Genomic DNA, 15,131 nt, shown 5'->3' on the forward strand with positions numbered 1-15,131 from the left:
TCTTCGCCACGGCAATGCCGGCCAAGGCAAGGATGGAGGGGATCCATCCTCAAGGTTAGTTTGGTCATTTTACCCTTGTTCCATAGCATATTGTAGTATATTTTTAAGCTAAATCAAACTTTTCTTCATACCTGTGACACTAGTATAGCATATCCCATGGGTGTCGGTTGGGAATCTCGTATAGGTGCCAAATTTTTAAGAGGTTGTGCTAGTTTTTAATTTTAGATCCACAAGAGTGGACGAGAGAGCATGAAAAGTCTCACATGTATTGGTTTTTAGGCCGTCCCTGTTATGGGTTTTGGAGTAGTGGACTAGTGGCAATACATGCAAAATTTTCCTTTATACATACACAGATGAGAAGATTTCACTCTTCTTGTTTATTTGGAAGTAATCATTGATTTTTCTTGTGCAATGAAATGATCGCAGGATGCAGATGCTGCTATTTCAGACTTAGGCCGATGATCCAGTGTGCCAAGGCTTGCTGTGGCTCTGACGATGAGAACTGCTGCCTTGTGAACAACTAGTTCATCTCGGGAATAAATAAACCGAGTCGGTCTTGGACCTTTGCTTAATTTCCTTGTGTTTCAACGATCTCGCTGAAGAATGCAGTTATATATATGAAATAAAATCCAGCTCTTGCTGTTCATACCTAAATGTGTGTGTCCTCATTTCCAAATCTATTGTGTGCGGTCAGCACCTTGAATAATACTGCATCTTATTAACTGCGTACCACTGCCACCAGTAGGTTATTTGTAAAAGATGTAGACATAAATATCCATGCTACATATATTCTACAGTTCTATTCATGTTGGCCTAGTTGAAGCAACCTTGACATTTGGCACTTTTAAAAACACATAATACGAAAACTTCAACTAAATATATGTATATACTCCCTCCATAAAAAAAAAACGAATATAACGCATTACAGTACAATAAATCTATACAGATATATGTCCAGATTTATAATAGTAGGATATGTCACATCTAGTATTAGATTGGTATTTTTTAATGTAACAGAGGGAGTAGACCCCGTCCTCATCATTAGTCCTGAAGACCTTGACAGTACTACACAAGGAGCCCTTGGACTAGCAGTCAAAACCCGCGGGGGCTGACCGCGCGTCCGACATGAGGCTTGTGGGAAGAATATGTGAGAGAAAATAGGATACCCGATAATATCTGAGTTCGAACCCGAATTCGTAAAAGAATGTGGGCTAGAATACGGGAAGAGTTGTATCCGCCTATATGTCTCATGCTATAAAACATATGTGAAAATCTATTATAAATTCACCTATATACATAATAAAATGTTAGTTGATTATTATTTTTATAATAAGCTCTCATGTATTATTATATAATTTGTTCTTTGATGTATCTCTTTTAGCACTTCAATTGTCTTCTTACATTAAATATCTATGAATTAAATATACAAATAAATATCGTTCCGAATCTGATTCAAAGAAAATAATATGGGATAAGGTACGGATGAGTGATATGTTATCTGACATTATCAGTGCCTAGTTCTGAATTTAAAGAAAAGATATGATTTAGGATATGGGAATGGTGTGATCCAACCGTTTTCATCTTTACCTGCCACTGACCACTTTACTCATGTGACACCGGGGCTGAACTGGCTAGCCAATGCGTCAGGTGATCATCAATTCAGCGCCTTCTTCTTTCTCTAGTCACTCGAACGCTGGCCACATCGGTTGACCTAATATACCAAAGCGAAAGTCAAAATTTACAATTTTAAACTTAATTTTGATGTTGAATTTAAGATATTTTCAACATATATTCTTTTCCAGTATTGGCTTTTAAGTCGCTAAGAATAAATATATACAAATTGTAACTATATATTAACCAGCATCAATACAAAATTATCAATTTTTTTACATATAATATTATTTAAAATTTGCTAAATATCTATCTTATTGTCTTAGGACTTTGAAAGACCAAACATTAATTATCATCCCCTGTTTTCTAAAAGTCACACCAATCACTACCTCTTACTTTTTTATTACCCATTTATTTGCTTCCTCGATCTACCACATTTTCTATTCGTCCTCCTTATAACCTTTAAAAAATGGGACCTTTTATTGTTTCGTTGGGTTTTATTTTTATAATTTTTAGAAGTCCTGTCAAACATCATCATTGTACTCTTCTACGGCCCTTCCACTGCCTCCCTCTTTATTGTAATTGGGATTCTACAAATCGAATATAATTCGTTGGAGTTAATTTTTTACTTTGTAAAAGTCCCGCCAACCATTGGTGGCTCAAGCACTATACTCTAGGAGTATAACCCATCCACTGCCTCTCTTTTTTATTATCATTGTGATTTTAAAAATAAAAAATGATTGTCATTGTGGTTTTTTTTACTTTGATGAAGTCCCGCCAACCACCGTGATAGGTTACTTAACGGCCTTCCATCATCCCCCTCTTAATCATCATTGTGATTCTATTTAGGATTTTTTTTATAGTTTTCCTATGTCCCATCAACTGCCACTACCCTACTCCTGCTCGTTTTTACCTTACCGCCGGTAACCGTGCGGTTACCGCGGTTACCGGGCTTACCGCGGGGGTACGGTAATATAAATACCTCGGTAACCTCCTTAAATTTAGATAAATTTAAAAAATAATTTGAATTTTTGATAAATTTTGCACGGTTTTGTACGGTTTTTCACGGATACCGCGGTTACCGTGCAGTAACCGTGCTTACCGCCGGGGCGCGGTAACCCGGGCCCCGGCGGTTTGGGAAACCCTGTTACGAGCATGTTGTTTCAACTCTTTATTGCAATTTATCATCGTTGTATTCTAGATGGACTATTTTTTATTTTTTTTCATATTTTTATTCCAATATTTTGTTATTTATGAATTGTGTTCCTACTTGAACTCTTATAATTATTTTCTATTTTTGGAATTTATTTATTTTTTTATTCCAACTTTTCATTAACCTCCTGATGTGTTCTAGATGGTCTCTTCTTTTAATAGTCTTTATTTTTATTCCAGATTTAGTTATTTATAAACTGTATTCCTAGTTGAACTCTTATTTATATTTTTCTAATTTCGTAATTAATTTTAGTTTTTATTTCTAATTTTCGTTAATCTCGTATTGTGTTCTATATTGAGTAAACCTTTCAATATTTCTAATTTTTTATTTCCATTTTTTGTTGTTTGTAAATTGTAATCTTACTTGAATTCTTACTATTGTTATTTGATAATTTATTCTATATTTCGAATTTTAATTAATCTCTAATTGTGTTCTACATGGACTCTTCTTTCAATATCTTTTATTCCGAATTTCAATAATTTCTAAATGCATTTCTACTCAAGCTCCTCTCTTCTTTTTCTCTGATTAATGTGAGATTTTGTAGCCTCCATAGGGAACTAAATATAATACACACGATGGATTTAAATATGTTATCTTTTACCCACTCTCGAAGCTTTTTTTATTTTTAGTCTTGCGTTGGAGTACTTTCATCGTTGAAAATAGATGTTTTTTCACAGGTGGCCAGCGTACTGGGGCCACCTATGATAAATCTTTTACATAGGCGACCCGTGCCTCCCACCATAGATCAAACTTATTGCAAGCGGGCATTCTCATGGATCGCTTATGATCCTGTACTTGGGTGATCGGGGTTTTCTGTGAAAATTATTCTTTTATGCACTATGACTAAAAAACCATATACCGTTCTAATGGAATATATAGCTAGGTCAACATGATTTTCAGATTTGATACCTCCAGTAACATATTTCCAGACCGTCAGTATGATACTTGTGGTATCAGATCTGGTACGTTCAGTATCAGACATGATGCCCCGTAGGTATCAGATCTGATACCTAAGTATCATGCTAACATCATTGTGATACCTACGGTATCAGACATGATACCCTGCATGTCAATGTCATCATGATATCAGCTTTTTGGTTGGAATGGTATACCGTTGTATAGTATTTCTGTTAAAAATTAACATATGTGGAGCATAAAATTCATTCTCATCCAACCTGTGGATCTTCTCCTTCTCTGACATGATTGTTGATTCCGGACGTCTGCCTCATCTTCTTCAGCCTTTTGGCCTTGAGCATGTCGGCCACACGTTGACAGGCTAGATCTATCAGGCCCTTGACGCCCATGACATTGGCTGCGCTGATCAAGCGCCGCAGCGTGTCGTTGTCGACCTTGATGAACACCCTGTCGAACTTCTTGAGCTCGTCCTCGTGCATTGCTTTCATGTCGCCGGTGCCAGAGCTCAAGGTGGCGTGCTTCATGCAGTACCGCTTGGCGATGACGTTGTCGGCGACGTTAGGGATGGGAATCCCGTTGTCACCAGCGTGGTGGTCACTGTTGTTCGTATTGTTCACCACTGTCTATGACAGTCTTGCCACCGCCTCCTCCACTTCAAAGTGTTCTTCGTCGGAGCTGATCAACTCAACCATCTTGCCACCATCCGTCGCCATGCATCGCCATTGATTTGGCTCTCAAGTTTTCTTCAAATCTAACCCAACAGGCTGATGGATATAGATGGCGATGCTTTGACTCTTGGAAGTGTTATATATATTGTTTGGCGATATCGATCGATAACACACTGATGAATTTTGTGTTATCTTTTGCGATTTCTACTAGTATACTAGGAAAAAATGCTTGTGCGTTGCAATTGGAGGTAAAGATCAATGGAGAATGAGTTTATTCTTTCACAGATATCTGATATATGTCAATACTTATTATCCAGTAGAAGCCGGTTAATTTAAAACCGTACCTATGGACCTTTTCCCCATCTTCACGGGATGAAAAAAATATAGAACTGGAATCTTTCGTAACTTTAGGTCCTGGTTAAAAACCAGCAATGTAGATATCGGTTTTCTAAAAAGACCGATACCACAATTAATTTAGTTGTAGGTATCATAGGTGCTGGTTCCAGTTAACAAACCGACACGATCTTATCTAATTGAGCTGAGCGAACCTTTTTTTTTCTCCGCCCATACGTCTCCTCTTCTTTTTTCCCTCCCCTCCTTTACTCCACCCACACACCTCTTTCTTTTTTCCTCCTCTTTTTCTACGCCTCCTCTCTCTTCTCCTCAAACCTAAAAGGTGGCAGCGGCTGCTGCTCCCCCTTCTTGGCATGGCGGCGGCTGCTCCTCCCCTCCCCGGCACGGTGGTAGCGGCTGCGTCTCCCCTCCCCGACTGCCCCCTCCGCTTTCCGACATGGAGCAGATGGCGGCTGCTGCTCCCTCTCACCACCTGCCAACATCAAAATTTGGTAAGCCCTGAAGTCATCATCGGCCTAGAGTCAGTATCGGCTTTAGAGTCCTAGATTCGCCCAATAGGAATTATCAAGTCGCCAATAGTCAGATCTTTGTAGATTCGGCTAAGGAAATTGATCAATTAAAGGAAGTTTATCTAGAGGAGACCGAGTTCAAGGAGGATGCGGCATAACAGTTTATCTATTAATTAGGAAGAATATGTTAGTTTCCTTTTATCTTTAGGAAAGTGTGTTTAGTGTTCGATAAGGACTTTATGTTTTCCTTTTATCTTTAGGAAAGTTTTTTTTTCCAAGAAGGACTAGTATCTACCCATGGGAATAAATATGTACACCCGGGGTCATTGTAAACTATCTCTCGATCAATAAAACTACTCTCGGCGCATCGCTACCCTCTTTTCCGAGGTTTTTTATTTATCATCCAGCGGAACTTGGCACCCGATGCGGGCTGCATCAGCTTTTCGATCTCCTGCGAAGGGGTAAGTCCTACATTCCGCTGGCCCTAGCAATTGTATCGGCTACATTGGTGTTGTTCAAGGCTACATCGCTTCGATCTCTTGGATCGCTCTGGTTAGGTTGATATATTTGCCTACCTATTTATCATATGTCTTGGTTAATCTAGTCTGGTAGCTCAATTTACTTGTATCGGCTGGGGTCTGCTTTAGGGCTTTTGCCGGTATCGGCTAAATTGCTTTTCCAGATTAGATTAGCTAAGGTATCCACCACCTTGAAAATTAGTCAAAGACTTGATTGTTTAGACTTTATACTTCTTAGCATACTTTGTGACGCATCATCTCTAGTCATGCTTAGAATCATAAAGATTAACCTGTCTTTGATTATAATAGGAAAAAATACGAATTCCCCCCCCCGAAGTATAATGGTCGTCCGAATTACACCCCTGAACCACAAAACCGGACTTCACCCCCAACTATGCAAACCGGACGAATTATCCCCCTCAACCCAATCCGCGGTGGTTTTGGTCTACGTGGCAGTCCAGTCAACAATTTTTTTATTAAAAATAGGTGGGCCCCACCTGTCAGTTTCTCTCTCTCTTCTATCTTTTCTCTATCTCACTCTCTCTCTCTCCTCCTTTAGACGGTGGCAGCGGAGGCAGCGAGCGCGGCGAGGCGAGACGGCGGCGGCGGCGGAGGAGGAGGTGAGCGCGGCAGCGAGGCGAGCGGCGGGGCCGGAGTAGGCGAGGCGGCGGCGGAAAGGCGAGCGCGGCGGCGGCGGCGGAGAGGCGAGCGGCAGGGCCGGAGGAGGCGAGGCGGCGGGGGCAGAGGAGGTGAGGCGGCGGCGGAAAGGCGAGCGCGGCGGCGGCGGCGGGGCCGGAGGAGGCGAGGCGGCGGGGGCAGAGGAGATGAGGCGACAGCGGCTGGATGCCCACGGCCTTTTGTGCCCACATCCTCCTTCGCGTTGCCACCGCCTCCGAAGGTATCCTAACCGGCGCCGACTTCGCCATCGCCGTCGCGGACTTTGCCATTCCCAAGGTCTACGTCCCCGTCAGGAGCGGAGCAGCAACGGAGGACGGCCTCCTCGGCACCCGGGTGGGAGAGGGGAGAGAATCCGCCGCCGCTCGGCACCCAGCCGCCACTCGCACCCGCCCCTGCGCAGCCCTGCCTCGCCGCCGCTCGTGCCTGCCCCTGCACCGCCCTGCCTCCTCCTCCGCTGCCGCCTCGCCTCCTCTGCCCCCACATCTCGCCTCGCCCCCGCCGCTCGCCTCGCCACCGCCGCTGTCGCGTTCGCCTCCTCTGCTGCCACCGCCGCCTCGCCTCGCCGCGCTCGCTGCCTCCGCTATCGCCGTTGGAGGAGGAGAGAGTGAGAGTGAGAGATAGAAGAGAGAGAGACAAACTGACAGGTGGGACCCACCTATTTTTTAATAAATAAATTGCTGACTGGACTGCCACGTAGATCAAAACCACCGCGGATTGGGTTGGGGGGGTAATTCGTCCAGTTTGCATAGTTGGGGGTGAAGAATATCCGGTTTTATGGTTCAGGGGTGTAATTCGGACAATCGCTATACTTCGTGGGGGGGGGGGGTAATTCGTACTTTTTCCATTATAATAAGGGTTTCATCGGGGTTTCAGCCGATGAGTTATCTAAACGTTGCATTAGCTTACAAGGATTGTATACAAGTTGGTTTTAGGTGATTGCAACAAAGGTTTCATTGTTTATCTAATCATTTGGATTTAATAACATCGAAACACCAGACGATGTATGCTTTAACCATCGGATCACTTATTCTATCATATCATTATTAGCCGATTGATTTATATTGGATTATATTATTGTCATATTACATTATCATTAGCTGATTGTCTTTATATCGTTATCTACATTGGACATATAGCCGATTGTTCAAAACCCTATCGACATCGGCTGGAACTACTCCATCGGTTTGTCAACCGATCGGCTATTTAATATGTTGTGTACATATCTTGTCATTTATAGGATCAAACTGACTGGCACGTCTGCGTCTCATTAATTTTTGAAGCTGCACTGGAGCTGAGCAGATCTCCCAAGCTGTTGTTGTTATAGATTTAGTTTGCGCCAACACAGATCCGACACCATCAGTCGAGCGCAAATTTTTCATCAATACCACCATGGCGGCTGCTTCCCTCCCCGGCATGGTGGCAGCTACTGCCCCCTCACCTCCCCAACGTGGAGCCGACAACGGCTGCTCCCCTCCCCGGCGTGGTAGCAGCAGCTGCGCCCCTCCCCCCTCCCCGGTTGCTGTAAAATCAAAGGTGTTTTTGATTATTACTCTGTGATGAACAATTAGGCATTGGAGATTATTGGTTTTATTATTTGAAATTTATTCACGAAGTGGTTTTGGAGATGATTGGATTTCACAGGTGAATCTGCAGGATTTAATGTGGACCGGTCAGACCGGGCTTTGGTAGCCGGTCAGACCGGCGTGTAATGCGCGGTCAGACCGGCGCAGCCCACGGTCTGACCGGCCGACGCTGTGTCGGTTTCGGTTTCGGGTTGTTTATTTGGATATCCGAGTTTATTCCATGATTATGACTTCTAGATGGATACTATACGTGTGTAATACTATTGTTTGCTGCTAATGAGTCAAGTTGGAGATAGCTTGGTCTCGGAATATGGTTTCTTTGTTTGTTCCATGTGTAGGTGACTCGATGTCTCGGGAGAGTATTTGCGGTGATGGACCGGGAGTCGGCTTGGGGATAAGACGACGTCCATGGTGGTCAGAGATCATGCGGGATACTTAGGCTAGAGTTGATGCACGTGGTTGATGGAGATTCCAAATGGCATACGATGGAGTTATTGTGTGCGTTTGGGATGCGGAGTCGAATTTGGAAGGAGTCCAAATTTGGTACGTTTGGTTATGTAAAGTTTCTTTCTTGTACTAGTGGGTTTCCTAAGGTGTTTAGGACTCCTAGTATGAGTTTGGTTCGTGGCTTTAGGCTGCCTACCTCATGTATAAATAGAGGGGGAGCGTGAGGCTTCCCGGTATCGCTTTAGAGAGCAATTGAGTTGAGTTTTGAGTTAGGGTTTCGAGTTTAGTCGAAATTTTGTAAGGAGTGCTGTTGGTGCACTTTGTAAACACAGAGAGAAGTAATAAAGTCGTCATCCACTTTAAGAGTTCTTCGATTTGTGTTTCACCGGGTTTCGGCGGTCTAACCGGCGGCGCACCGGCGGTCAGACCGGCGGCATCGCGGCGGTCCGACCGGCGGGCACACGGCGGTCAGACCGGCGGCTTCCACTCGGTCAGACCGGCAGATCAATCTCGGTCAGACTGACTTCCGTCGATTTCGAGGGTAACTTTTATTTCCGCTAAAAGTTTTTGGTTTTTGGGTAAACCAACCATTCACCCCCCCTCTGGTTGGCTTAGTTCTTGTGATTCGATCCTACAAGTGGTATCAGAGCCTCGTTTTCTTCTTTGGATTTTTATCGATCTAAAGTTTTTGCCATGGCTACTCCAGCTAGGTTTTCAACTAAGCCTGATGTTTTCGATGGAACTGATTTTCCTCATTGGTGTTGTAAGATGCAATCTTACATTATGGCTGAAAATTATGATATTTGGAGGAAAGTTTCTCTTCCTTATGTGATTCCTGAAGCCATTAATACTGATGCTTTAAAAACTGAGTTTGAAAATAATTGCAAAGCTCGTAATATTCTTTTGAGTGGGATTTCTCGTTCTGATTATGATCGTGTTGCACATCTTGAAACTGCTCATGAGATTTGGAATGCTTTGAAAAACTTTCATCAAGGAACAAATAATATTAAAGAGCTTCGTCGAGATCTTTTTAAAAAGGAGTACATTAAATTTGAGGTGAAATCTGGAGAGGCTTTGGATGACTATCTTTCTAGATTTAATAAAATTTTGAGTGATCTTAGATCTGTTGATTCTTCTTATGATGTTAATTATCCACAATCTGATATTTCTCGTCACTTTTTGAATGGTCTTGACATGTCTATTTGGGAGATGAAAGTTACATCTATTCAGGAGTCTGTTAACATGTCTACTTTGACTTTGGATTCACTTTATACTAAATTGAAAACACATGGGATGAATATTCTTTCTCGCAAAGTTGATTCTAAATCGAGTGCTTTGGTTTCCTCTTCTTCCTCTTTGGTTATTGATGCTTCTTCATCTATGCCTTCTTTTCTTGCTGCTTTTAATGCCACATCCGATGATCAACTCGAACAAATCAAGGAGGAGGATTTGGCTTTGGTTGCTAACCGAATTGCTCGAGCTATGAATAATGCCAGGAACAGGAAAAGAGGTGGTCCAAATCGTTGCTTTGAATGTGGTTCAATTGATCATCTTCGTTCGCATTGTCCTAAGCTTGGGAGAGGCAAAAGAGAAGACAAAGACGGTGAGAAGACCAACAACAACAAGCCCAACAACTACAAGTCGAAGGGTTCTAACCAAGGGAGGAAGATGGAGAATCTTAGGAAGGCCTTTCAACAAGTTTGCGCCGCTTTCGAGCCACTAAGTGATGTAGATGGTGAAAGTGGAGATGATGATAAGGGAAAGAACGTCTCCGATGTGTGCTTCATGGTGCGTGGTGAATCTGACACAGAGTATGAAGATAATGAGGTGTGTGCTTTTGAAGAAGCTATTAATATTTTGAGTGCAAAAAATAAAAAGTGTGAGAAGATATATAAAAAACAGGAGTTTATCATTAAATCTCTTAAATCTGAAATTAACAGGTTAAAATCTCTTATTCCTAATGATGATGATTGTGAAAATTGTGAGGTTTTAATGAATGAGATTTCAAAAATTAGAGATGTTAATGCTGCACATGATTTGAAAAATAGATCTTCTCTTGCTTGTTGTTTTGCTTTGCACACACGCACTTTGGATGAGTTGTTTTTAACTAAAAAGTTGTTACAAAAATATCAAATTGCTTTTCATGCTAGTTTGATGTTTAACATGATTTCTGCTAAAAAGTTAAAACAACCTCATGATGTTTTGGATTGCTCAACATGTAATTTGAATAAGATGAAACTAAAAGATGCTTTAGGTCGTGTTGAGTACATGGAAGATGTTGTGAAAAACAATGAAGTGCTTTCTTGCCCCAAATGTCGTAAAAGCAAAGGTGTCATGGTAGATTGTGAAAATTGTGCTAATTTGAAAAAAGAGGTTTCTTATTTGAAAAATTCTTTGCTAAGATTTTCTGATGGTAAAAATAACCTCAATATGATTTTGGATCAATCAAAGGTTAGCACAAATAACCGTGGTTTAGGTTTTGATCCTTATGCTCATAATTCTAGACATCCTCCTGTTGTGTTAGGTGTTGGTGCTAAAAGTGGTGAGATTTTGATTAAACATGATACTAATAAAACTGTGTTTAAATCTGCTGGTATCATGTTAACCATGAATGTATCTTCTTCAAAATCCAATGTTGTGCATGCAAAACCTCCTGTTTCTGCTTGTGTTGCTAAATCTTCTTGTTCTAACAATGTGTCTAAACAACGTGAAAAATATACTTGTTCTTTTTGTGGAAAAGATGGACATATTGTTGGTTTTTGTTTCAGATTAGCTCATAAACAGAAAAAGGAGAGAGAGATTGCTTTTGCAAAATCAAAGTGGCAAAAATCGGGTTTTCCCTCGAGGAAACCGGTCAGACCGCAGTGGATCTCGCGGTCAGACCGGCGACCGGTCAGACCGGCTGCAGAGCCTCGGTCAGACCAGACACCGGTCAGACCGGCGGTACAGAGGTGGTCAGACCGGCCCCCGGTCAGACCGGCCACTGTACCTCGGTCAGACCGGCCTCGGAGGAATTTTTCTGAAAATTCCAAAATTGATATGCCTATTGAATCTTCTGGTCGTGTGTCTCAGTACTGGATTCCTAAATTTTTATTATCATCTAACCCTAGTACTGAGGCTTCGACTTCTGCTTGTGTGTAGGCTTTGGTGGCAAGGAAGGAGAACGTGTGGATCGTGGATTCCGGTTGTTCGCGGCACATGACCGGTGATAAAAATTGCTTCTCCTCCCTCAAAAAGGCATCCAAGACTGAATCAATTGTCTTTGCTAATGCTTCTACCAGTGCCGTTGTCGCTACAGGTTTGGTTAAGGTAAATGAAAATTTTGAATTGAAGAATGTAGCTTTGGTTAAGGATTTAAAGTATAATTTGCTTTCAGTTTCACAAATTGTTGATGAAAATTTTGAGGTTCACTTTAAGAAAACTGGAAGTAAAGTTTTTGATTCTTGTGGTGATTCTGTGCTGAATATTTCTCGCTATGTAAGAGTGTTTAAAGCTGATTTTGAAAATTCTGTTTCACCTGTGATAACATGTTTGGTTGCTAAGTTTGATAAAGATGTGATGTTTTTGGCATCGTAGACTTGGACATATTGGTTTTGATCATCTCACTAGGTTAAGTGGTTTGGATCTTGTTCGTGGTTTGCCTAAACTTAAGAAAGATCTTGATTTGGTTTGTACACCGTGTCGTCATGCTAAGATGGTTTCTACTTCACATGCTCCTATTGTTTCTGTGATGACGGATGCACCGGGACAGCTATTACATATGGACACTGTTGGTCCAGCTAGAGTGCAATCTGTTGGAGGAAAGTGGTATGTGTTGGTTATTGTTGACGATTTTTCTCGATATTCTTGGGTTTTCTTTATGGCAACTAAGGACGAAGTTTTTCAACACTTTCGTGGTTTGTTTCTTCGATTGGAGCTTGAATTTCCTGGTTCTTTGAAAAGAATTCGAAATGATAATGGTGGAGAGTTTAAAAATGCTTCATTTGAACAATTTTGCAATGAAAGAGGTCTTGAACATAAATTTTCTTCTCCTCGTGTTCCTCAACAAAACGGTGTTGTTGAAAGAAAAAATCGTGTTTTGGTTGAGATGGCTAGAACGATGTTGGATGAATATAAAACTCCTAGAAAATTTTGGGCTGAGGCTATTAACACTGCTTGCTATATTTCAAATCGAGTTTTCTTGCGTTCTAAACTTGGAAAAACTTCTTATGAACTTCGATTTGGTCATCAACCCAAAGTTTCACATTTGCGTGTTTTTGGTTGCAAATGCTTTGTCTTGAAATCTGGAAATTTGGATAAGTTTGAGGCACGCTCTATCGATGGATTGTTTCTTGGTTACCCCGCACACACTCGTGGCTATCGTGTACTTATTTTAGGGACTAACAAAATTGTTGAGACTTGTGAAGTTTCTTTTGATGAGGCTAGTCCTGGTACTAGACCCGATATTGCAGGTACACTGTCACAGGTTCAGGGGGAGGATGGTCGTATTTTTGAAGACGAGAGCGACTACGACCACGACGATGAGGTCGGCTCGGCCGGTCAGACCGGGCGCCAGGCCGGTCAGACCGCCGGCACACCTCCGGTCAGACCGGCTCATGAGGAGCGGTCAGACCGGCCAGGTTCGTCGGGTTCGGATACTGTTGATGCTGATCGAGATGGTCCTCTAGAGAATTCAACTTCGACCAGTACTGAAACAGAACGTGGATCAACTTCAGAAGTTGCTGCTCCTTTGCACAATCAACGACGACATCCGCCGGAACAAATTATTGGTAATATAGGTGAGCGGACTACAAGGTTTAAGGTAACGACTCATGATGTTTGTGCAAATTCTGCATTTGTTGCTTCTTTTGAACCCAAAGATGTGTCACATGCATTAACTGATGAATCGTGGATTAACGCCATGCATGAAGAACTTGAAAATTTTGAGAGAAACAAAGTTTGGACTTTAGTTGAACCACCTTCTGGACATAATGTTATTGGAACCAAGTGGGTTTTCAAAAATAAACAAAATGAGGATGGTTTGATTGTGAGAAATAAAGCTAGGCTTGTTGCTCAAGGTTTTACTCAAGTTGAGGGTTTGGATTTTGATGAAACTTTTGCTCCTGTTGCTAGAATTGAGGCAATTAGACTTTTGTTGGCTTTTGCTGCTTCAAAAGGTTTTAAATTGTATCAAATGGATGCGAAAAGTGCTTTTCTAAATGGTTTTATACAGGAGGAAGTTTATGTCAAACAACCACCATGTTTTGAAAATCCTGATTTTCCCAACCATGTTTTTAAATTGTCTAAAGCTTTGTATGGTTTGAAACAAGCTCCTAGGGCATGGTATGATAGGCTTAAGAACTTTTTGATTGCGAAAGGTTTTACAATGGGAAAGGTTGACAAAACGCTTTTTGTTCTTAAGCATGGTGATAATCAACTTTTCGTTCAGATTTATGTGGATGATATTATCTTTGGTTGTTCGACTCACGCTTTGGTTGTAGATTTTGCTGAGACTATGCGCAGGGAATTTGAGATGAGCATGATGGGTGAGTTATCGTACTTTTTGGGATTGCAAATTAAGCAAACACCTCAAGGTACCTTTGTGCATCAAACGAAGTATACAAAGGATCTTTTGCGACGGTTCAAGATGGAGAATTGCAAGCAAATTTCAACACCAATTGGTTCTACAGTTGTGTTGGATCCTGATGAAGATGGTGAAGCTGTTGATCAAAAGGAATATAGAAGTATGATTGGATCTTTGTTGTATCTAACTGCTTCTAGGCCAGACATACAGTTTGCTGTGTGTTTGTGTGCGCGCTTTCAAGCTTCTCCTCGTGCTTCACATCGTCAAGCGGTCAAGCGAATAATGAGGTATTTGAATCATACACTTGAGTTTGGAATTTGGTATTCTACTTCATCTTCTATATGCTTAAGTGGATATTCAGATGCTGATTTTGGAGGTTGTAGAATTGATAGGAAAAGTACTAGTGGAACATGTCATTTTCTTGGTACATCATTGATTGCATGGTCTTCTAGTAAACAATCTAGTGTTGCTCAATCAACTGCTGAATCTGAATATGTTGCTGCTGCTAGCTGTTGTTCACAGATTCTTTGGCTTTTATCTACTTTGAAAGATTATGGTCTTACTTTTGAGAAAGTACCTCTCTTTTGTGATAATACTAGTGCTATCAATATTGCTAAGAATCCTATTCAACACTCACGCACCAAGCACATTGATATTCGTTTTCACTTTTTGAGGGATCATGTTGAGAAAGGAGATGTTGAGTTGCAGTTTTTGGACACAAAGTTGCAAATTGCTGATATTTTCACTAAACCTTTGGATTCTAATCGCTTTGCTTTTCTTCGTGGTGAATTGGGCGTCATTCATCCTTTTGGCATGGTTTGAGGGGTAGTTTGTACCTCATGGTTTTATCAAGCAAAAATATGATAATGAAAAAATTGAGAAAAGAGAGCTTTGTTTATGCATATGGTATTTTCTTGTGCATGCTAGCAATACTTTGAAGGTTTATTTGTCTCTAGCATAGCTTGTATGTATTCTAGTCTTTTCATGAGATTTAGATTTTGCTTTTAAGGGAGATGATGCATTACACTTAAATTCTATACTTGAATTAAGAAAATATGCAATGTTGATGCTA

General features: G+C 41.3%; 1 protein-coding gene across 1 annotated transcript; it reads right to left on the reverse strand.

The window, feature by feature from the left end:
- Positions 1-3,990: 3,990 nt before the first annotated feature.
- On the reverse strand, positions 3,991-4,770 carry LOC136351860 (SKP1-like protein 5). The gene is made up of 2 exons (XM_066304293.1): positions 4,760-4,770; positions 3,991-4,336 (listed from the first exon to the last, which is right to left on the reverse strand). Exons 1-2 carry the CDS (start codon positions 4,768-4,770, stop codon positions 3,991-3,993), a joined length of 357 nt encoding a protein of 118 aa, XP_066160390.1.
- Positions 4,771-15,131: the final 10,361 nt, after the last annotated feature.

The sequence above is a fragment of the Oryza sativa genome, chromosome 9 (genome assembly GCF_034140825.1).
Source record: "Oryza sativa Japonica Group chromosome 9, ASM3414082v1".
Lineage (NCBI taxonomy): Eukaryota > Viridiplantae > Streptophyta > Magnoliopsida > Poales > Poaceae > Oryza > Oryza sativa.